At 27.9% G+C, this 24,075-nt stretch overlaps 2 protein-coding genes across 2 annotated transcripts; both read right to left on the bottom strand.

The window, feature by feature from the left end:
* Positions 1–492: 492 nt before the first annotated feature.
* Positions 493–8,436, bottom strand: LOC113387784 (ancient ubiquitous protein 1-like). The gene is made up of 7 exons (XM_026625160.1): positions 8,305–8,436; positions 8,040–8,212; positions 4,204–4,322; positions 3,867–4,128; positions 2,035–2,269; positions 1,730–1,914; positions 493–854 (listed from the first exon to the last, which is right to left on the bottom strand). Exons 1-7 carry the CDS (start codon positions 8,343–8,345, stop codon positions 607–609), a joined length of 1,263 nt encoding a protein of 420 aa, XP_026480945.1. The 5' UTR covers positions 8,346–8,436; the 3' UTR covers positions 493–606.
* A 2,850-nt stretch (positions 8,437–11,286) lies between these two features.
* Positions 11,287–18,542, bottom strand: LOC113388468 (U6 snRNA phosphodiesterase; the record flags this gene model as incomplete). Its single annotated transcript, XM_026625843.1, is given in 4 exon segments — positions 11,287–11,481; positions 15,227–15,386; positions 18,179–18,350; positions 18,461–18,542. Coding segments are annotated over 4 exon segments (609 nt in total), but the record flags the coding sequence as incomplete, so codon positions are not given.
* Positions 18,543–24,075: the final 5,533 nt, after the last annotated feature.

Below are 24,075 nucleotides of genomic sequence, written 5' to 3'. Positions count from 1 at the left end.
ACATAAATCACAAAGGCAGACGATCATTTTTATTGTGATAAATTTGGAAAATCGATGTTTTAGTCGTGAATAAACAAAAAATCATTTATTATACATCCACATCTACAGGTATGACTAAAAATACTATATAACCCTTAAATGCAATAAAATAAATTGAGCTATTGGAAATAAATTTGTTCTATAAATCGCACTGTATAATTTTTAATATACAATTTTATTGAACATTTTTTAATATTTGTTAAATGAATAATTAAAGTGTTAACTGTGGGAATTGAGAACAATCATTTTATTTGAAATAGTTCTACATTCAACATCACTCATATATTGGTGTAAATAGTAATTCAAAAAACAGTAATTATTATTTTTAACTAAGCAGTAAATATTAGTATAAAAAATTTAAAAATTGTAGACATGAGTACAGAACAACGTCTGTCGGGTCAGCTAGTATATATATATAATATATATAATTTAATAAACAAACTAAGCATCTTCATACATGTTCAATATTTTCTAAAATCAACAATATATACATACATGACAAAATCCATGACAAACCCTCCGAGTATGTATAATAAATAAAACTTCCCTCAAATTTTTTCTTCTTCACTAGCAGCACAAACCGTGTTTCTTAATATACCTATCTCTGGCTTCGCTTATCATTTGCTGTTTTCTTTGCTGGAAACTCAATCTGTCATTCGAACCGAAGGACATGGCTGATTTGTGCGATTGGGCAGGTTTCGATGAAGCCTGTGACCTGGATTGTGCCCCGCTGGTCGTTGGTGAAGGTTCTGGGGTGTATCGGACGTGCCCTTCGAGGATGTTTCTGAGGGTCAAGTCTACACTTCTTGTTACAACTAGGGATAGAAGGAAGTATAAGTATGTGAGTAGTAGTATATATATATATATATATATATATATATATATATACTAGCAAACCCGACGAACTCCGTTTCGCCACCAGATGGTTTCGTGAGAAAGATGAAGATTTCTGTTTGTTTTATATTTGAATAGGAAAAATTTGATTCTATTGCACAACAGTAATGAATTTATTTAGATTGCAAAAATGAAGTGTTTTTTTAGTTGAACTTCTCTAAATAAATGAAAGTGAATCCGCAAATTATCCCTTTCATTGAAGTGCTCTCTGGTAAACCACATTTTTTGTTTTTTGGTCTGACGTTAACACAAACAAAGCGGATGGTTTTTCAACTCGTGAACAGGCAACGTATAACTGCCCATGTGAAAAACAATGATTTTCTAAATAATCTATTTGAAATTTATCCCGCAAACACTATGCGATTGGCCTTGCGACTTGTTATTGCGAACTGGAAATTGCAATCGTTTGAAGTCAAACGGAAGACCAGTCGGAATCATTGGTATGTCACCAAATCGCCAGAAATTTTTGATTGAATGGTGAAATTCAGTGCAAGTACATCATTATTCTTTGCGTCAAGAATTGCTCGTTGACTTAACCAAGCATAATTCTGATAATTCTCACTAATGTCATTAGTTGAGTTTTTAATTACGGTGCGTGAAGTTCCAGCAATTTGCATTAGGGCACGACGCCATGCACCACTAATTTTCTTAGCTATAAACCTTGCGGATGCCGAGACCTTTCCAAAGAATGCAAAATTTTCGAAATCAGTTCGTGCGTTCTGCAGTTATTTCGTCAGGAAGGAAAACCTGACTTATTTTTATATATATAGAAGATGATTATTTTTTCATCACATACCTAAATCTTTGATGATAACATTCATCGGCACAGTGGACATAACCTCACGCACTTGGTTGGCCATCCTTTGAATATCGGGAGTGATATGCGTTTGCTGTTGCCAACTCCTTTGAACATTGGATTCCATCAAACGTCTTCTTTCGTACTCTGCTGCATCGGCTGATGTAAACTCTGTTTTCGGAATTCTAAAAAACCAAACTAATAAATAAACATAATCAAATAAAAAATTATCTATCCATATATCCATTACCCTTAATAATAAATAAAAACAATCAAATAAAAAATTATCTGTCCATTACCCTTACCCTAGTGCTTTAGCGATTGCAGTAGAAACATTATCACAAAACTTGGTGGTGCGAATGGTGTTGAGATCAGTGGAAGACGTTGTGGAGCATTCGGCATCAGTCGGTATTCTAATAGGATTTAGGTAAGTTATGTGGTAAATAGTGTAAGGGCTGAACATCATCCAGAATGTGTCCCAGTTTCTAGAGGAACCGATCACTGAATTTTGCAGGTTGCAAATACCTGGCCTGGTGATAACTAGAATAGAAATATATATTATATTATATATGTATATGTATATATATAAATATATACTCTATTTTTCTATAAATAAAAAAATCCTAAAAAATTCCCTTAAACAGAAAGATTTATCAAATTCCGAATAATCGTTCAGGAAGAGTATATGTACATACCGTTTTTTTTTGTAATTTTTTACCTTTATTTCTACAATCTAACTATATTTTTATAAATCAAAAAATCCTAAAAAATTCCCTTAAACTTCAGAAAGATTTATCAAAAACCGAATAATCGTTCAGGAGGAGTATATTTACATACCGTTTTTTTGTGTTTTGTTCCGTTTATTTCTACAATCTAACTATATTTCTATAAATCAAAGAAATCCTAAAAAAATCCCTTAACAAACTTCAGAAAGATTTATCAAAATCCGAATAATCGTTTAGGGAGAGTATCATTTCATACATCATTACATTTTGTAATTTGTCCGTTAATTTCTACAATCTAAATATATTTCTATAATTCAAAAAATCCCGAAAAAATCCCTTAACAAACTTCAGAAAGATTTATCAAAATCCGAATAATCGTTTAGGGGGAGTATCATTTCATACATCATTACATTTTGTAATTTGTTCCGTTTATTTCTACAAAATAACTATATTGCTATAAATCAAAAAATCCTAAAAAAATCTCTTAACAAACTTCAAAAAGATTTATCAAAATCCGAATAACCGTTTAGGGAGAGTATCATTTTATACATCATTACATTTTGTAATTTGTTCTGTTTATTTCTACAATCTAACCATATTTCTATGAATCAAAAAATCCTAAAAAATTCCCTTAACAAACTTCAGAAAGATTTATCAAAATCCGAATAATCGTTCAGGAGGAGTATATTTACATACCGTTTTTTTTTTGTAATTTTTTCCCATTATTTCTACAATCTAACTATATTTCTATAAATCAAAATATCCTAGAAAAATCCCTTAACAAACTTCGGAAAGATTCATCAAAATCCGAATATTACATACATAATATAATATTACATACCGTTTTTTTTTGTAATTTGTTCCGTTTATTTCTACAATCTAACTATATTTCTATAAATCAAAAAATCCTAAAAAATTTCCTAAACAAACTTCAGAAAAATTTATCAAAATCCGAATAATCGTTTAGGAAAAGTATCCTTACATACATCATTACAGAAAATTTTCATTTATATATACATATATATATATATATATATATATATATATCAAAAAAGCCTAAAAAAATTTTCTTAACAAACTTCAGAAAGATTAATCAAAATCCGAATAATCGTTTAGGAAAAGTATTCTTACATACATCATTACAGAAAATTTTCATTTATATATACATATATATATTATATATAATTTTCATTTATATATACATATATATATTATATATAATTTTCATTTATATATACAAATATATATATAAATGAAAATTTTCTGTAATGATGTATGTAAGGATACTTTTCCTAAACGATTATGCGGATTTTGATAAATCTTTCTGAAGTTTGTTAAGGAAATTTTTTAGGATTTTTTGATTTATAGATAGTTTTTATATATATATATATATATATATAATAATTTCTTACCAATGGTTGCAGGTTGTACACACTCTCCCAATTCAAAGGGCCACTCTGCAAATTTCAACAGAGCCTTTCCATTAGTAGGGACTCCTTCCGGAGTTAGGGCCACTACTCCTGTACTTTCCAGTGTACTATTTCTTTGTACAATTTCAGGAGCAGGAACTCGTTTCAATAAATGTTTTGTACACTGATTTATACTGCCGAAGGCTGTGTAATCTTGTAATCCCATGGAGGAGAGGAGAATTTCGGGGAAATCCCATTTACAAGGCTAAAGAGGGAAAGGATATATGTGTTATTGTTCGAGATTTTTTTTAGGTTAGGTTTATTTAAAATATTATATTACCGATGAACTGCCTGTCGCCAGATGCATTGCAAATGAATCCCAACTCGAGACATGATTTGTTATTAATAATTTCAGTGCTTTGTCTCTTTTATATTTTTCGTGTTCCCTAATAAGTATACCTACAAAAAATAAACAATTCATTACAAATTTCAACTAGTGGTGTATGGCATCGTAATAATTGTAATAATATATTTGAAAACGTTTGAAATTTCTCCAACATTTTGTTACGATACGGGAAGTTCCAGCAATTTGCCTTAAGTCACGATGCCATACGCCACTAGTTAAATGATAAAATGATTTAACTTGTTTTTCTTTAAAAATTTACAAAATATTGTGCAAAATTACATTTTAAAACTAAAAATTGTCATAAATTTCACAGATTTAAATTTTTTTAACATCATACCTTTTTTTTAATAATTTAAATTTTTAGTTTTTAACGTGTTTGTGTACGTACAAACATTCGTCGACGATTTCGGGATCACGGATCAACCGATTTGAATGAATCAAAAAACATTCGATTCATATTGATGGGGAGACGTGCTGATTAGTTTTTGGCTAAGGCAGGTCCAGTCGTTTTGGAGATACGAAGCAAAAATGCGGAAAACGCATAAAGTTTCAACGCATTGAACGTATGTGCGGATACAAACTTTTGTCCAGGTTTTCGGGCGCACGGATCAATTGATTTGAATAATTCGATTGATATTGATACGGAGATGTGCTGATTAATTTTAAGTAAAAGCAGATATAGCCGTTTCGGAGATAAGAGACAAAAATGAAGAAAACTGATGAAATTTCAAGTGTGGATACAATCTTTCGTCGACGATTTCGGGCGCACGGTTCAATCGATTTGAATGATTCAAAAAACATTCCATTCGTATTGATGGTGAGACGTCTTGTGTAGTTTTTGGCAAAGACAAGTCTAGCCGTTTTGGGGATACGAAGCAAAAAATGAAGAAAACTGATGAAATTTCATGTTTGTATGTATGTGCGTATACAATCTTTCGTTGACGATTTCGGGAGCACGGATCAACCGATTTGAATGAATCAAAATACATTCGATTCCAATTGATGGGGAGATGTACTGATTAGTTTTTGGCAAAGGCAGGTCCAGCCGTTACGGAGATACGAGACACAAATGCAGGAAACGGATGAAATTTTATGTTTGTATGTATGTGCGGATACAATCTTTCGTCGACGATTTGAATGATTCAAAATACATTCGATTCCTATTGATGGGGAGATGTGTTGATTAGTTTTTGGCAAAGGCAGGTCAAACCGTTTCGGAGATACGAAGCCAAAATGCAGGAAAAGTATACAATTTCATGTTCATATGTATGTGCGGATACAATCTTTCGATGGCGATTTTGGGCGCACGAATCAACCAATTTGAATGAGTCAAAAACCATTCGATTCGTATTGATAGGGAGACGTGCTGATTAGTTTGTGGTCCAGCCGTTTCGGAGATACGGAGCAAAAATGAAGAAAACTGATGAAGTTTCATGTGTGGATACAATCTTTCTTCGACGATTTCGGGCGCACGGGTCAACCGATTGGAATGGCTTAAAAAACATTCAATTCGTATTGTTGGAGAGATTTGCTGATTTATTTTTGGCCAAGGCAGATTTAGCCGTTTTGAAGAAACGAGGTAAAAATGCAGAAGACGCAAGAGATTTCATGTTTGTATGTATGTGCGGATACAATCTTCCGTCGACGGTTTTGCGAGAACGGATCAACCGATTCGAATGATACAAAAACATTCTATTCCTATTGTTGGGGATATGTACTGATTACATTTTGGCAAATGAAGATTTAGAAGTTTCGGAGATACGGGTCAAAAATGCCAGAAACAGATTAAATTTCATGTTTGTATATATGTGCGGATACAATCTTTCGTCGAAAATTTCGGGCGCACGGATCAACCGATTTGAATGGTTCAAAAAACATTCGATTCCTATTGATGGGGATTAGTGCTGATTCGATTTTGGCAAAGGCAGGTCTAGCCGTTTTGGAGATACAAAGCAAAAATGCAGGAAACTGATGAAATGTCATGTTTATTTATATGTGCGAATACAATTTTTCGTCGACGATTTCGGGCGCACGAATCAACCGATTGGAATGATTCAAAAAACATTCGATACCTATTGATGGAAAGACGTGCTGATTAGTTTTTGTCAAAGGCAGGTCCAGCCGTTTCGGAGATACGGAGCAAAGAGTACAGAAAATAGAAATCGAGATTTTGAGAGAACGGAGCATCCGATTTGAATGATTCAAAATACATTTTTTTATTGATTTCAAAATTCAAATATTGAAAATGATTCGGACTATAATTTTAATTCTGGCTCAAATTCTAAAGCTCACTTATATACTTGAAATAAATAAATTTAACTTTGCAATTCAGTTTATATAACTCTTGGGAATATGAGATAAGGTCCATCATTCTAACTTGATAACCGCTTGATTAAATTCATTAAATTTTATTTATTTTTCATGTAAACATATATAAACGTCGTCAGGCAATTTATAAACTCTTGTAATTTGAATATAAAATACAAATAATTAAAGTTACAGTATTTATAATAATCTATTTGAAAACATTTAATATTCCTCTAATATTTCATTACGGTATGGGATGTTCCAGCAATTTGCCTTGGGGCACAATGCCATACACCACTAGTTTCTAGTTTTTTCATCTAATTCATACTTCATAATAATTTTATTAAATTGACGAAAAATATTGAAGCAAAAATATTAGAATCCTAAACATTACTTATATACTTGAAATAAATAATTTTATCTTTGAAATTCAGTTTATATATTTCTTAGAAATATGAGATAAGGTCCTTCCTCCTTTTATATATATATATATATATATATATATATATATATATATATAAATAGACATATATAAACAATACGAATAAAGAAAGTTACAGTATTTATAATAATATATTTGAAAACATTTAAAATTCCTCGAATATTTCATTACGGTACGGTAAGTTCCAGCAATTTGCCATAAGGCACAATGCCATACACCACTAGTTTATTGTAGTTTCATCTAATTTACTTCAAAATAATTTTGTTAAATTGACAAAACATATTGAGGCAAAGATAAGAAATAAAAACAATAATAAATAAAATAATAAGAATTAAAAACAAAATCTGAGATAAGTTTATAGATTCATAACTAGAATTTTATCGTCACACAAATATAAATATTTAAGGGCAATTTACAAAAGTTTTAGTTTATTAGCTTTTGTCCACAAGAGTAAAAATATCATATTTATCCTAAAAGTGTAGCAAATAGTCCAAAAATGTTGTAAACAAATGGAAAATATTACAAATAGGCTAAAAATGACATATTTAGCCCAAAGATGTTACAACATTGTTTTTCCTTAATTTTTTCAAAAAAACAGACATTAAATACATAGCAATTTTCACATTGAACACAATAGAAAAAAAAAATTGAGAGGAAATGTCATATTGAGCGCTAGTAAAATATATAATGAATTGCCAAACGATATTAAGATGACCAATTTAAAAGAAAAATAAAGAAATATTATAAGGAAATTGAAGATTGAATAGATATTTTGATTATGATAAATATTATATTGTAGTATAATAGACAAATGATATGTATATATAAAATAAGAAAATTGTTTCATAATCTCTCATACCAGATACCCACTGTCTGACTGAGATATGAAAATGATATATAAAAAAATAAATAAATAAAAAAATATCTACTTATGTATGATTCCTACTATCAGTAGAAATAAGTATCAATCATTTATAATTATTACATCAATTACAAATTAATAATTCATGTGTCATCTTACCCAGAGCTCCACATATGCCCCGACAGCAGACTTGTTTCAAAGTTTGAGTATTGGGCAAAAGATTCGTAAGCATATAAATACACAAAACAATATGAAACCTTAAAAACACTAACAAAACCCCAAAAGGCCAGTAGACAATAATCCAAAACAAACTGACTGGATCGTTTGGAAATCTGGAAATATTCCAAAACTGTCAAAATGTTGCAACTAACCTAAAATGACGTATCGAAGTAAAAGGTAAAGGAATTTTAGGTTTATTACGTACCTGCTTTTATTGAATAACGATTTTATGTCGACACGGATCATTTTGTAAAGGAATTTGGTGTGGATTTAACTGAAAATATACATTCACTGGTGAAATAAGGACAAATGATGTAAATTCGCATTAACATGCAATATATAATAAATTGGCACAGTTGTTGTTTTGACACTTGAGTTGAAAGTGCGCGAGGGGGCTGAAGTTGGCGGCGATTAAAAGACGCCGGGAAATTTGAATTTGAAATGTAAAGATTTTATTTTGTTAAATTTAAGCATTAATAGATAATTTAAATATTTTTTTATTATTATAGACTACGTAATTTATAGATTAAAATATATTAGTATATATTACATTAGCACATTTCTTATTTTGACACTTGTGCACACAGATTCAAGTGAAGTTAATAACGTTTCGATTGAAACCGGGAATTTTGAATTGCAAAGTGACAGTTTTTATTTTGTTAAATTTATGAATTAATACTTAATTTGAATAGTAATATTATATTATAATCCAACTAATTCATAAATAAATATGTTTTATTTATCATTACTTTGGCTTATTTGTCGTTTTGATATATTTGATAAAGTTCGCAAACAAACTAAGCTGAAGTTGGTGACGTTTCGGAAAAACTGGGAATTTCAAATTTCAAAAGTGAAAGTTTTTATTTTGTTGAAATTAAGCATGAATACATAATTAAAATATTCATTTATTATTAAAGTACTAATTTATAGATTTATATATCAATATATATATATATATATATATACATATATTTATATATATAAATATTTATATATATATATATATATATAAATATTTATATATATATATATATATATATATCTATGTGTATATTAGACACATTTATTAATTATTACTTAGACATGTGTTTTATAATACAATGAGCTAAATTAAACCATTAGACTGAAGTTGGTGATGTTTTATAAAAACCGGGAATTTTGAATTCAAAAGTGAAAGTTTTCATTTTGTTGCAATTATGGAATTGAATACATAATTTGTGTGGTAATTTACTGTTATACTTCATCAAATTCACAGATTAATATGCTTATAAATTTTATACTAGACTTTTTTGAATTTGACAATTTATTATCTTATTACTAAATTTAACCATTTTATCTAAATTTTATCAAATGTTGCAAAAACTTTAAATACTTACTTTTATCACTAATATATATATATATATATATATATATATATATATATATTATACTAAATTAGAGCAGAAATTGATGACTTGTCCATGACGATTTAAAAAAAAACTGGGAATTTCCGATTTGTAAAAAGAAAGTTTTCGATTATTATAATTCAGGAAATGAGTACAAAATTTGAATATTTGGTTTATTACTACAAATGATATTAGTAATGAATGATTTTACCAATATATTTAATGAAAAAAGTATATTTAATGTTTGTCATACAGATAAAAATATTTGTAAATTTTTATAGATTTACAAAATGGTCTTAAATTATTATTTATCATATATTACAAAATTGAAATTCAATTTATATTAATACTACCTACTAACTACGTGATTTTTAAAAATCATAATGTGTTACATTAATTATTATAATTATTTATAAAAAAAATGATAATTTATATATTAAAAAGTGTTTTCATAATATAAAAAAATCATTTAACGCTTTTTACAAAAATTAATATAATTTTTATTGATTTTATTTAAAAAAATAGTATCTAGATGTAAGCAGCATTTTGCCTTAATGTAGTAAAATTTATTTAAATATAAATTTTATTTGCTGTAATATAATTAAATAAAATTATAAATTTATTACTAAATATTTCTAATTACTGTAACTTAATGAAATAAAATAAATTCATGTACTGTAATAATTAAACCAATTTAAATATTTTTGAAATAACTCTAAATTTAAAAAATATATAGTATTATAAATTATTAAAAATATTATTTTAAATACTTTATTTAATAAAAATTATTTAATTACTTTAAATTGATAAAATAAATTATTTTACATGTTTTAAATATTAAATATTTTTTAATTAATTTAAATCAATAATATAAAATGTATTGTTAATATTTTTAAGTATTTTATTACTTTCTCTAAATTAATAAAATAAAATATATTAATAAAGTGTATTTATATATTTTTCAATTATTGTAAATTAATAAAAGAAAACTTATTAATAATATGTATTTAAATATTTTATTAAATACTCTAAATTAAATGTATTTAAATATTCTTCAAATTAATAAAATAAATTTAGTTTGTATTTTGAAAACGTAACAAAAACGAAACCATAACGTAACAGCCCTTTACGTTCTTGAGGCGAAGTTACAAACATTTGCGTGCCTTCTACGTTACGTAAAAGTTTACGTCCAATGGATTACGTTCAACGTTTTAATTACGATTTGTGGTTTGTTGGAAAACGTATTAACAAAATTTAATTATTTTATTAATTACTGAAAAATATTAATGTATTTAAATTCGTTTTTTATTACCCTGAATTATTAAAATAAAATGTATAAATAAAATGTAATTTATTAATAAAATAAATCAGATTTCTTTTGAAAATAAATACATTTATTTAAGTCTACATAACATGATAAGAACACTTTGACTCGTATTACACAATTTTGTACAATTTTTGTTTATACAATTAAAAATATATTGTTTGTCACCACAATTAACATTAATCATATATATTAATATTCGAGTTACTAATCACAGGATAACTATTTGGAAAATATTATTTAAATAAATCTTATTGAAAAACGTACATTTAATATTCACCATCTAAAACAACCCAAGTTCCCACTATAATTTAATTTAAAAAAAATATTCGTGTCATGAAATTTAACCTCAAAAAACCATTATAAGTAAACCTGCTACTACCCAATATATATATATATATATATATATATATATATACATATATATATATATAATAAATTATTTATTATAATTAAAATTGAACTAAACATCAGTCTATTAAAAAGGTAAATGATACAACTGATTCCCTGTTTTACAAATTAGCCTATCGACTGATAATTCTAAAGCATTAAAATTATCAGCACTGGATTCAATAATTTTATAAAAAGTCTCGTTCAATTTTTCTAACAATTCCAAAAGCTCTTCTTTGTGATCACCCGTACACCATAATATACTCATGTGAAAGGATGGATCCTGAACAGAAAATAAATTATATATATTAAATTAAGACAAAATCCACAAACATTCCTATAGTTATACACGTGAATAAATCGACATATACATTTATATATTGAATTTATACAAAATCCACAAACATTCTTATAAATATACACGTGTATAAATCGATATATACATTTATATATTGAATTTAGACAAAATCCACAAACATTCCTATAGTTATACACGTGTTTAAATCGATATATACATTTATATATTGAATTTAGACAAAATCCACAAACATTCCTATAGTTATACACGTGTATAAATCGATATATACATTTATATATTAAATTTAGACAAAATCCACAAACGTTCCTATAGTTATACACGTGTATAAATCGATATATACATTTATATATTGAATTTAGACAAAATCCACAAACATTCCTATAGTTATACACGTGTATAAATCGATATACATATTTATATATTGAATTTAGACAAAATCCACAAACATTCCTATAGTCATACACGTGTATAAATCGATATATACATTTATATATTTAATTTAGACAAAATCCACAAACATTCCTATAGTTATACACGTGTATAAATCGATATATACATTTATATATTAAATTTAGACAAAATCCACAAACATTCCTATAGTTATACACGTGTATAAATCGATATATACATTTATATATTGAATTTAGACAAAATCCACAAACATTCCTATAGTTATACACGTGTATAAATCGATATATACATTTATATATTGAATTTAGACAAAATCCACAAACATTCCTATAGTTATACACGTGTATAAATCGATATATACATTTATATATTTAATTTAGACAAAATCCACAAACATTCCTATAGTTATACACGTGTATAAATCGATATATACATTTATATATTAATTTAGACAAAATCCACAAACATTCCTATAGTTATACACGTGTATAAATCGATATATACATTTATATATTGAATTTAGACAAAATCCACAAACATTCCTATAGTTATACACGTGTATAAATCGATATATACATTTATATATTAAATTTAGACAAAATCCACAAACATTCCTATAGTTATACACGTGTATAAATCGATATATACATTTATATATTGAATTGAGACAAAATCCACAAACATTCCTATAGTTATACACGTGTATTAAGCGATATATACATTTATATATTGAATTTAGACAAAATCCACAAACATTCCTATAGTTATACACGTGTATAAATCGATATACATATTTTTATATTGAATTTAGACAAAATCCACAAACATTTCTATAGTTATACACGTGTATAAATCGATATATACATTTATATATTGAATTTAGACAAAATCCACAAACATTCCTATAGTTATACACGTGTATAAATCGATATATACATTTATATATTTAATTTAGACAAAATCCACAAACATTCCTATAGTTATACACGTATATAAATCGATATATACATTTATATATTTAATTTAGACAAAATCCACAAACATTCCTATAGTTATACACGTGTATAAATCGATATATACATTTATATATTGAATTGAGACAAAATCCACAAACATTCCTATAGTTATACACGTGTATTAAGCGATATATACATTTATATATTGAATTTAGACAAAATCCACAAACATTCCTATAGTTATACACGTGTATAAATCGATATATACATTTATATATTTAATTTAGACAAAATCCACAAACATTCCTATAGTTATACACGTGTATAAATCGATATATACATTTATATATTGAATTTAGACAAAATCCACAAACATTCCTATAGTTATACACGTGTATAAATCGATATATACATTTATATATTGAATTGAGACAAAATCCACAAACATTCCTATAGTTATAAACGTGTATAAATCGATATATACATTTATATATTGAATTTAGACAAAATCCACAAACATTCCTATAGTTATACACGTGTATAAATCGATATATACATTTATATATTTAATTTAGACAAAATCCACAAACATTCCTATAGTTATACACGTGTATAAATCGATATATACATTTATATATTGAATTTAGACAAAATCCACAAACATTCCTATAGTTATACACGTGTATAAATCGATATACATATTTTTATATTGAATTTAGACAAAATCCACAAACATTTCTATAGTTATACACGTGTATAAATCGATATATACATTTATATATTGAATTTAGACAAAATCCACAAACATTCCTATAGTTATACACGTGTATAAATCGATATATACATTTATATATTTAATTTAGACAAAATCCACAAACATTCCTATAGTTATACACGTGTATAAATCGATATATACATTTATATATTAATTTAGACAAAATCCACAAACATTCCTATAGTTATACACGTGTATAAATCGATATATACATTTATATATTGAATTTAGACAAAATCCACAAACATTCCTATAGTTATACACGTGTATAATCGATATATACATTTATATATTGAATTTAGACAAAATCCACAAACATTCCTATAGTTATACACGTGTATAAATCGATATATACATTTATATATTTAATTTAGACAAAATCCACAAACATTCCTATAGTTATACACGTGTATAAATCGATATATACATTTATATATTGAATTTAGACAAAATCCACAAACATTCCTATAGTTATACACGTGTATAAATCGATATATACATTTATATATTGAATTTAGACAAAATCCACAAACATTCCTATAGTTATACACGTGTATTAAGCGATATATACATTTATATATTGAATTTAGACAAAATCCACAAACATTCCTATAGTTATACACGTGTATAAATCGATATATACATTTATATATTGAATTTAGACAAAATCCACAAACATTCCTATAGTTATACACGTGTATAAATCGATATATACATTATATATTTAATTTAGACAAAATCCACAAACATTCCTATAGTTATACACGTATAAATCGATATATACATTTATATATTTAATTTAGACAAAATCCACAAACATTCCTATAGTTATACACGTGTATAAATCGATATATACATTTATATATTTAATTTAGACAAAATCCACAAACATTCCTATAGTTATACACGTGTATAAATCGATATATACATTTATATATTGAATTTAGACAAAATCCACAAACATTCCTATAGTTATACACGTGTATTAATCGATATATACATTTATATATTGAATTTAGACACAAATCCACAAACATTCCTATAGTTATACACGTATATAAATCGATATATACATTTATATATTTAATTTAGACAAAATCCACAAACATTCCTATAGTTATACACGTGTATAAATCGATATATACATTTATATATTGAATTGAGACAAAATCCACAAACATTCCTATAGTTATACACGTGTATTAAGCGATATATACATTTATATATTGAATTTAGACAAAATCCACAAACATTCCTATAGTTATACACGTATATAAATCGATATATACATTTATATATTTAATTTAGACAAAATCCACAAACATTCCTATAGTTATACACGTGTATAAATCGATATATACATTTATATATTGAATTTAGACGAAATCCACAAACATTCCTATAGTTATACACGTGTATACATCGATATATACATTTATATATTGAAATTAGAAAAAATCCACATACATTCCTATTCATTAATTTGGAAAATTTGACAATGTCCATATTATGGATCACTCTAATATACATATATTTATATATATATATATATATATATATATATTACCTCGTAGTATACAGGTAGTTTATAATCCTCCAAACTTTTGTCCATCTCTTCGACAACCCTCAACAAATCTTTAACACCCGAAGAGACTTTCAAGCCGACAAATGTCCTGGTTTTGTCTTCGTTTGTGTAAATTTGTAAGTCACCAAAAGTTATATCAAATCTGAAAAAAATACAATTGATATGTTCATAAATAGTTTACTATAGTAAACTAGGTATGAGTGGCATTATTTTGCCTAAACGCATGTAGTATGAATTTTTCCAACACCTGGTTAAAACATGCACAGTGTATGTCCTAAGGGTCCAAGACGTTCTGTATCGTTTGAGACCAAAATTGAAATAAAAGACAAAAATTGACACTTTGACTTGGTTTTCTTAAGAACGACTGAACCAATTTTAATTTTTAACTTCTCGTAGTAATGGGCCGAAAATCGAAAATGAAAATTTTTGCATTTCTCGACGTTTTGAAGGTTTCTGAACATTTTAAAGGGCATACCTCAGAAACTAAATGGATGTGTGTGTGTGGGTGTGTGTCAATAAAGTTGTAGATTAAATAGGGGGAGTGATGTGGCGACACGAGTTAGCCTGAACTTTAAGTTGGCTTTGAGATGTTTTTGTCAAATTATTTTTGAGTCATTAACATTTTTATAAACTATTTGTACTGAAGTAAAAGTTCTTGAATAAAGATTTGCAGATTTGAAAAAAGGGGAGTGATGTGGCAACACGAGTTGGCAACGAATTTCATGTTGGCTGCGAGGTGCTTTTGTCAATTTTTTCTGTATTAGAAATTTAAATAAATATTTTAAAATGTTATAGTAAAACTTAATTAAAAAAAATCGCGATTAAAAAGGGGCGAGTGGTGTGGTAACACAAGTCGGTCAAGAATTTCGAGTTTGTTTTGAGATGTTTTTCTCCAATCATTTTTTTATATATTAGAAATTTTAAATATTTTGAATTATCACAGTAAAACGGCGTTCTTCAATAAAGTTGCAGATTGAAAAAAGTGGAGTGATGTGGCAAACACGATTTGGTCAATAATTTCGAGTTTGATAATTAATGACAAGAATTGATTTGGGAAAAACATTTTGCTGACATACCTCAGAAAAAATGGATGTGAATGTGTATATGTGTGTGTGTGTGTGTTTTGTATGTCCGCATTTTTTCGTCCACGTTTTTGGGCGCACGGATCAACCGATTTGAATGATTCAAAAAACATTCGATCCCTATTGATAGGGAGATGTGCTGATTAGTTTATGGCAAAGGTAGGCCAAGCCGTTTCGGAGATACGGAGCAAAGAGTGCAGAAAATACAAATCGAGTTTTTGAGATAACGGAGCATCATATTTAAATGATCTAAAAAACATTCAATTTGTAATGATTGGGGAAAGAGGTGATTAGTTTTTGGCAAAGGCAAGTCCCGCCATTTGGAAGATACAGAGCTAAATGTGCAAAAAATGGCAGTTTTTTATAAAAAAATAAATTATATCTTCACTTTTTAACGTGCACATTTTTAGTTTTTTATTAATATCTTCAGTATTTGGCAGCAAGGCAGGTCCAGCCGTCTATTTTAATTTTCCATAAAAAAATTTTGTAATTTCGGATTAAAAATTCAAAATATCACCCAGGCTAAGCACAGTCTAAGCGCCACTCTGGTACAAATGTTTACCCAAGTACGTTTAGACTGTTTATGTACTGCAGCACTTTTCACCAATTTTGTGAAAACTATTGAAAAATGTGAAAATGCCGCCAAGCTGAGCACAGTACAAGTGAAAATATCGCACAGAATTATTTACCCGTCAGTAGAGTTTTTTTTGCAAAAAAGTTCAAATTTCTCATCAGATTTCTTTTTATCTAAAAATATTATATAAGAATTTGCTCGTCAGTAGAGTTTCTTTTTCCTAAAAACATAATTTGCTCGTCAGTAGAGTTATTTATATTTAAAAAAAAGTCAAAATTTGCTCGTTTGTAGAGTTCCTTTTTTCTTATGTCAGTAAATCTATTTATATTTAAAAAAAAATCCAAATCTGCTCGTCCGTAGAGTCCTTTTTTTAAATTGTTAGACTTTGTCTGTCAGTTGAGTTCTTTTTTCTAATATATGATTATACTCGTAAGTAGAGTTTCTTTTCTTGTTCTAAACATGTCAGAATGTTATTAGTATTTTTTTTTCGGAAAAGATGTTAAAATTTGCTTGTCAGTAGAGTTCTGTTTGTTTGAAAAAAGTATTTTGAAATATTTAAATATGCTCGTCAGGATAGTTTCTTTTTCTTATTTTCTTGTCAGTAGAATTTTTTTCCTGAAAATGTCAATTTGCTCATCAGTAGTTTCTTTTTTTTTTTTTTGAAAATATCAGATTTTGCTCGTCAGTAGAGTTCCCTTTTCCCTAAAAATGTTAGAATTTGCTCGTCAGTAGAGTTCCTTTTTGTATTAAAAAATGTCAATTTTCTTGTCAGTAGAGTTTCTTTTTATTATTAAAAAAATGACCCAGGCTAAGCACAGTCTAAGCGCCACTCTGGTACAAATGTTTACCAAAGTGCGTTCAGACTGTTTATGTGCTGGAACGCTTTAGCAATTTTGTGAGAAAACTATTGAAAAACGTGAAAATGCCGCCAAGCTAAGCACAGTATAAGTGAAAATGTTGCACAGAATTATTTGCAAATGCGTTTAGACTGTGACTATACGGGAGCACTTTTTCAATTTTGTGCAATTTTGGGCAACTATTTTTTTTTTGAAATTGAATTCGAATTGAAATGACGATTGTTGGAGATAAATTGATTGATTTATGATTTACATTTGATTTGCTCAGATATAACAAAAGATAGCAAAAATAATGAAAGTTACAGTATTTGTAGTAATATATTTGAGAACGTTTAAAATTCCTCGAACATTTCGTTACGGTACGGGAAGTTCCTGCAATTTGCCTTAAGGCACCATGCCATACACCACTAGTTATTCTTACTTTTCTATCGACTTTATATTATCTTTAACAGTCTTCACGAAGGGTTCGATCAAATGATGTCTCAATACAAATGTCTTTGTTACACTGATATGGTAATCGTCGACGTTCATCAGTTTAGGAAAGATTTTCTTCAAGTCGCTGCACATCATCTCTACCAGGCCATCGTCTTCATCTAAAAAAATAATAATAAATCAATAAATTAATATATATATATATATATATATATATATATAGATATATATATATATATATTTGTTATTTATAATTTATATTTATTATTACATTGTATATAAACAAATGTGGCCCAATTTCCTCGTTCGTGGGCGAAAGAACGCACTCTTCCGTTGTGTAAAGATGAATCGGCCTCAATGTGATCGTCGATACTAGGAGCCACTTCTTTTAGTTGAATATTTGGCGGTGGTAACCTGGGGAAAAGATTTTATATTGTTAATGAAATTCAGTATATATTCACATATATATATATGTGTGTGTGTATGTGTGTATATGTGTGTGTATGGGTATATAAATTTGTTACATTCTGAACAATAAATAAAATTTCTAAAATGTAGCGAAAATTAAGAAAAAAAATCACTTATAATTAGTGTCAATTTAAAAAACTATTCGTTAAGTGAAGTTTTGTTTCTCAATTTTTTCAATCTAATTTCTGAAGTTTTAGTTGAAAAATCCATTCTTAAATAAAATAATCATATAATATAATAATAAATTATAACAATAAATTTTTAGTAAAGTATAATGACTTTTATAGATTTGCAAACGTTCCGAATATGGTTTTTGATCCATCTTCAAAGTAAATCAAAAAGATTTGTGCAAAATAGCCGGAATATTTAAGAATACTAGTGGGGCGCATGGCATATTGCCTTTTGCTGGAACTTCCCGTACCGTAATGAAATATTCAAAAAAATTTAAACGTTTTCAAATATATTATTACAAATACTGTAACTTTCATTACTTTTTGCTATCTTGTTATATCTGAGCAAATCAAATGTAAATCATAAATCATAAATCAATTTATCTCCTGAACATTCGTTAACAATCGTCATTTCATTTCAAATTCAATTTCAAAAAAAAAATAGTTGCCTAATTTGCACAAAATTGAAAAAGTGCTCCCGTATAGTCACAGTCTAGCATTTGCAAATAATTATGTGCGACATTTTCACTTATACTGTGCTTAGCTTGGCGGCATTTTCACATTTTTCAATAGTTTTCACAAAATTGGAAAAGTGCTCTAGTGCATAAACAGTCTAAACGCACTTGGGTAAACATTTGTACCAGAGTGGCGCTCAGACTGTGCTTAGCCTCATTTTTTGAATTATTAATCCAAAAAATTAATACAAATTTTCTTTTCCAAAAGCAATTATTTTTGTTGAAACAAGCACAAAGTTTTTTGAATCATAATATCGGATGATCCGTTCTCTCAAAAACTCGATTTCTATTTTCTGCACTCTTTGCTCCATATCTCCGTAACGGCTGCACTTGCCTTTGCCAAAAACTAATCAGCACATCTCCCTATTAATAGGGATCGAATGTTTTTTGAATCATTCAAATCGATTGATCCGTGCGCCCGAAAACGTGGACGAAAAAATGCGGACATACAAAACACACACACACACATCCATTAGTTTTCTGAGGTATGCCAGTAAACTGTTCAGAAACCTTCAAAACGTCGAGAAATGCAAAAATTTGCATTTTTGATTTTTGGACGATTACAATAACTTACCTTACGGGAAGTTAAAAAACACAAAAAAATCAAAACCATGAATAGAATAAAATGCAAAAAATATAATAATTATTAACATTATGTAGATTATCACATGACTAGTAATTTTTGGTTCAGTAATTTATCAAAGGCATCAGTATATATCTTGTATATAAAATTCTCGTGTCACAAAGTTCGTTCCTGTACTCCTCCGAAACGGCTTTACCGATTCCTAACAAAATTTATATGCGTATTTAGTAGGCCTGAGAATCAGTAAATATTTTTCGTGCCCCTCAGTGATTTAAGAGTTATTTACCCTTAATATTTTTGTTCGAGAACGATTTTTCTTCATTTTTATTTTTTTATAATGCGGCATTAAAAACTACATTCCTAAGACCTAAGATTATTACTTTTTTGTATCACCAATTCCTACTTTTTATAGCCATTTCTAGCAGTTCAATAATTTTTATCTCGCGTTCAGTCGTTGAATATTTTTGATATAATTTTAGTTCAGATTTTTGAAATGAAAGAACGACCTTAAATCATATTTTAAAAAACGATTTATTTTTATTAAGGGTTGTCCAATCCTAATACTTTTTTTAAAGTTTGGAGTCAATTTCTTTTTGTGCAAAGTTGATAAATGGTTTGCATAAAGAGCAATTTTCGCCAAAAAATATAGAGATTGAATATTAAAATCTGAAGATAAAACAGTTTTTGATATGAAACTATAGGTACCATACAAATCTATGGCAAAGTTGTAAAATTTTCCACTCTCTTTTTATTCAATCTCGGTCAATTCGCTGAGCTAGCCAAATAAAATTATATTATTTAAAAATAAATTATCGGATTTCGCTTCGCAATTAAAAAATGAATAATTTAATAGAAAAGCGCGGAAAAATAAGCTTGAAACTTGAAATGTGCTAATTCAATATAAATATAATCAGTTTCAGATTAGGTGGGCTCTTGCAAAAACTATTAGTATTGACCAAGAACTAATTGTATGTGTTACTGGTATCTTGCATATAGACCACGTTTGCCAGTTAGTTATTTTCATACTAAACATTTTAAACTAGAAATATTTTTTATGGGAAAATCACGTTTGCCGGGTCAGCTAGTATATATATATATATATATATATATAATAAACATTATCGATATCAACAAATGCAATGACCTTTCAAACACAAACCGATATACTACTACATGACCTTTTCCTCATTAAAATTTGAACTGATTACAATTACAAATTAGTCATCTAAAATTCTGCAAGGGGAATAACTTATGTGAAATACTTTGCATCTTTTAAATACTTCCCAAACAAATACTTTGAAATAAAATCTACTAATAAAAACTGATAACGTATAATGGAAACATTTAGGAAAACGGGATTCACCATATACTTCCTATATAAACCGGAAGAATTTTCTAAGACATCATCATAACGTAAAGTGAACTTGTACTAAACATTTCGCCTAAAATTAATTATAAAATTAATTTATAATTAATCAAATTATTTAATTATTATTATTATTAAAAATGTTAAAGTTATTCTTCGTTCTATCAGCAAGTTTGTTGGTCTGTGGTGCAAATTCTTTATCTTTGGAAGTGGTTCGTGATGAAGATGGACAAGAATTTGCCCTTTTGCCAATTGATGGTGACCAGATTTTACCATTAGACGATTTTGAGGAGTTACATAGGGCTAGGAGGCAAACTGTGGCTGTTGGAGCTGAACCTGGAGCTCTGGGAGGAACCAGGGTAATAAAAGTCATAATGAGCTAAAAAGTTTTACTTCAAATATAAGCGTGTTGGGTATCAATTGAATGGTCTCAACGAGGTGTATTCAAATATATCAATAAGGGATAAAATTAAGCTATAGGGTTTCGTAGGTGATATTTATATAGCATCTAACACTATTTTTTTGTTTTCATAGACATTTTAAAGCAAACATATTTGTCATAAGGCTTCAGAATATTAAACAGTATTATTAGGGATTAAGTTTAAAACAAATCTGTAGAATATTCAATTACTCTTAGACAAATAGTTTAAAAGTTACAAGCGATTTTGTACATAAATGCACCGTGAACAGTGGGTCCAATGAGCTAAAAAGTTTTACTTCAAATATAGTCATGCGGGGTATCAAATGAACGGTCTCAACAAGCTCGATTCAAATATATCAATGACGTGTAAAACAAAGCAATAGGGTTCTTGAATTCAAATTTATACAGCATCTACGACTATTTTTTTGGTTTTCATTAACGTTTTAAAGCAAATATATTTGTTGCACAGTTTCAGAATATTAGACAGTAATATTAAGAATTAAGTTTGAAACAAATTTGTAGAATATTCAACTATTCTTAGACAAATAGTTTAAAAGTTACAAGCAATATTGTACATAAATGAACCGCGAACTATAATGAATTTTAACATTTTAATATTTGTTGCAATAACATATTACTTTTTTATTACATTATAGTTTGTGAAAATTGTGTAATTTTTTATGTGAAAATCGTATTCTACTCGTCGAGACCTTTCAAACGATACCCAACAAGCCATAAAAAATACTATCAACATTTTTGAAGTAAAACTTCTTTAGGCTACTTTGCTACAAATTCGTTAAACGCGTATATTTTGCCAACAAATTACATAGTTAATGTAATTAGTATTTGTAACAAAAGTTTTGCACTTCATATATTTAAAAAAAAATCTCTAAATTTTATCATACCCATATTTTTTTGCAACGGGAAGTAAATAAATAAAATATTACGTTTTTATTACAATAAAATCTCTTTGTGAAATCGTTATCTACTCGTCGAGACCTTTCAAACGATACCCAACAAGCCATAAAAAATACTATCGACATTTTTGAAGTAAAACTTCTTTAGTCTACTTTCCTACAAATTCGTAAAAAGTGTACAGTTTGCGGACGAATCACATAGTGCTGGTTAATTATAAGAAACCAAAGGTGTGACCAAAGCTCTAGGTGCATGGTATAGATTTTTTTCTGATTTTTCTCATTTTTTGACGTTGAGTTCTGGGTCACCCTCTATTAATATGGGCTAAAAAGTTTTACTTCAAATATTGTCATGTGGGGTAAATGAACGGTCTCAACGAGCTCTATTCAAATATACTAATGACTCATAAAACAAAAGAATAGGGTTCTATAACTAATATTTATACAGCATCTGATACTAGTTTTTTGTACTCATTACGTTTTAAAGCTTACATATTTGTCGTAGAGCTTCAGAATATAAGACAGTATTATTAAGGATTAAGATTAAAATAAATTTGTAGAATATTCGACTAGTCTTGGACCAATATTTTAAAAGTAACAAGCAATATCGTACATAAATGCACCGCGAACTATAATAAAATTTAACATTCTAATATTTGTTGCAATAAAACATTACTTTTTTATTACATTATAATTTTTTTTATGAAAATCGTTTTCTACTCGTCGAGACCTTTCAAAAGATACCCAACAAGCCATAAAACATACTATCAACATTTTTGAAGTAAAACTTCTTTAGGCTACTTTGCTGCAAATTCGTAAAAAGTTTACAATTTGCAGACAAATCACATAGTGCTGGTTAATTATAAGAAAACAAAGGTGTGACCAAAGCTCTAGGTGCATGGTATAGAATTTTTTCTCATTTTTCTCATTTTAGCCTGACGTTGAGTTCTGGGTCACCCTCTATTAATCTGAATACTACCAAAGTTTTGAAAACAGTGGGTCAAATATGAGCTAAAAAGTTTCACTTCAAATATGGGCATGTGGGGTATCAAATGAACACTCTCAACGAGCTCTACTCAAATATACTAAAGACATATAAAATAAAGTAATAGGGTTCCGTAACCGATATCTATACAGCATCTAATACTATTTTTGGGGTCAAATATGAGCTAAAAAGTTTTACTTCAAATATAGTCATGTGGGGTATCAAATGAACGGTCTCAACGAGCTCTGTTTAAATATATCAATGACGCATAAAACAAAGCAATAGGGTTCCATAACTAATATTTATATAGAATCTACTACTATTTTTTGGGGTTAAAAATGAGCTAAAAAGTTTTACTTCAAATATAGGCATGTGGTGTATCAAATAAACGGTCTCACAAGCTCTACTCAAATATGCTAATGACGTATAAAATAAAGCAATAGGGTTCCGTAACTAATATTTAT

The sequence above is a fragment of the Ctenocephalides felis genome, unplaced genomic scaffold (genome assembly GCF_003426905.1).
Source record: "Ctenocephalides felis isolate EL2017-DRISC unplaced genomic scaffold, ASM342690v1 CF-g0.4_SCAFFOLD_03572, whole genome shotgun sequence".
NCBI classification, from domain to species: Eukaryota; Metazoa; Arthropoda; class Insecta; order Siphonaptera; family Pulicidae; genus Ctenocephalides; species Ctenocephalides felis.
This window is presented reverse-complemented; position numbering and strand designations above follow the sequence as displayed.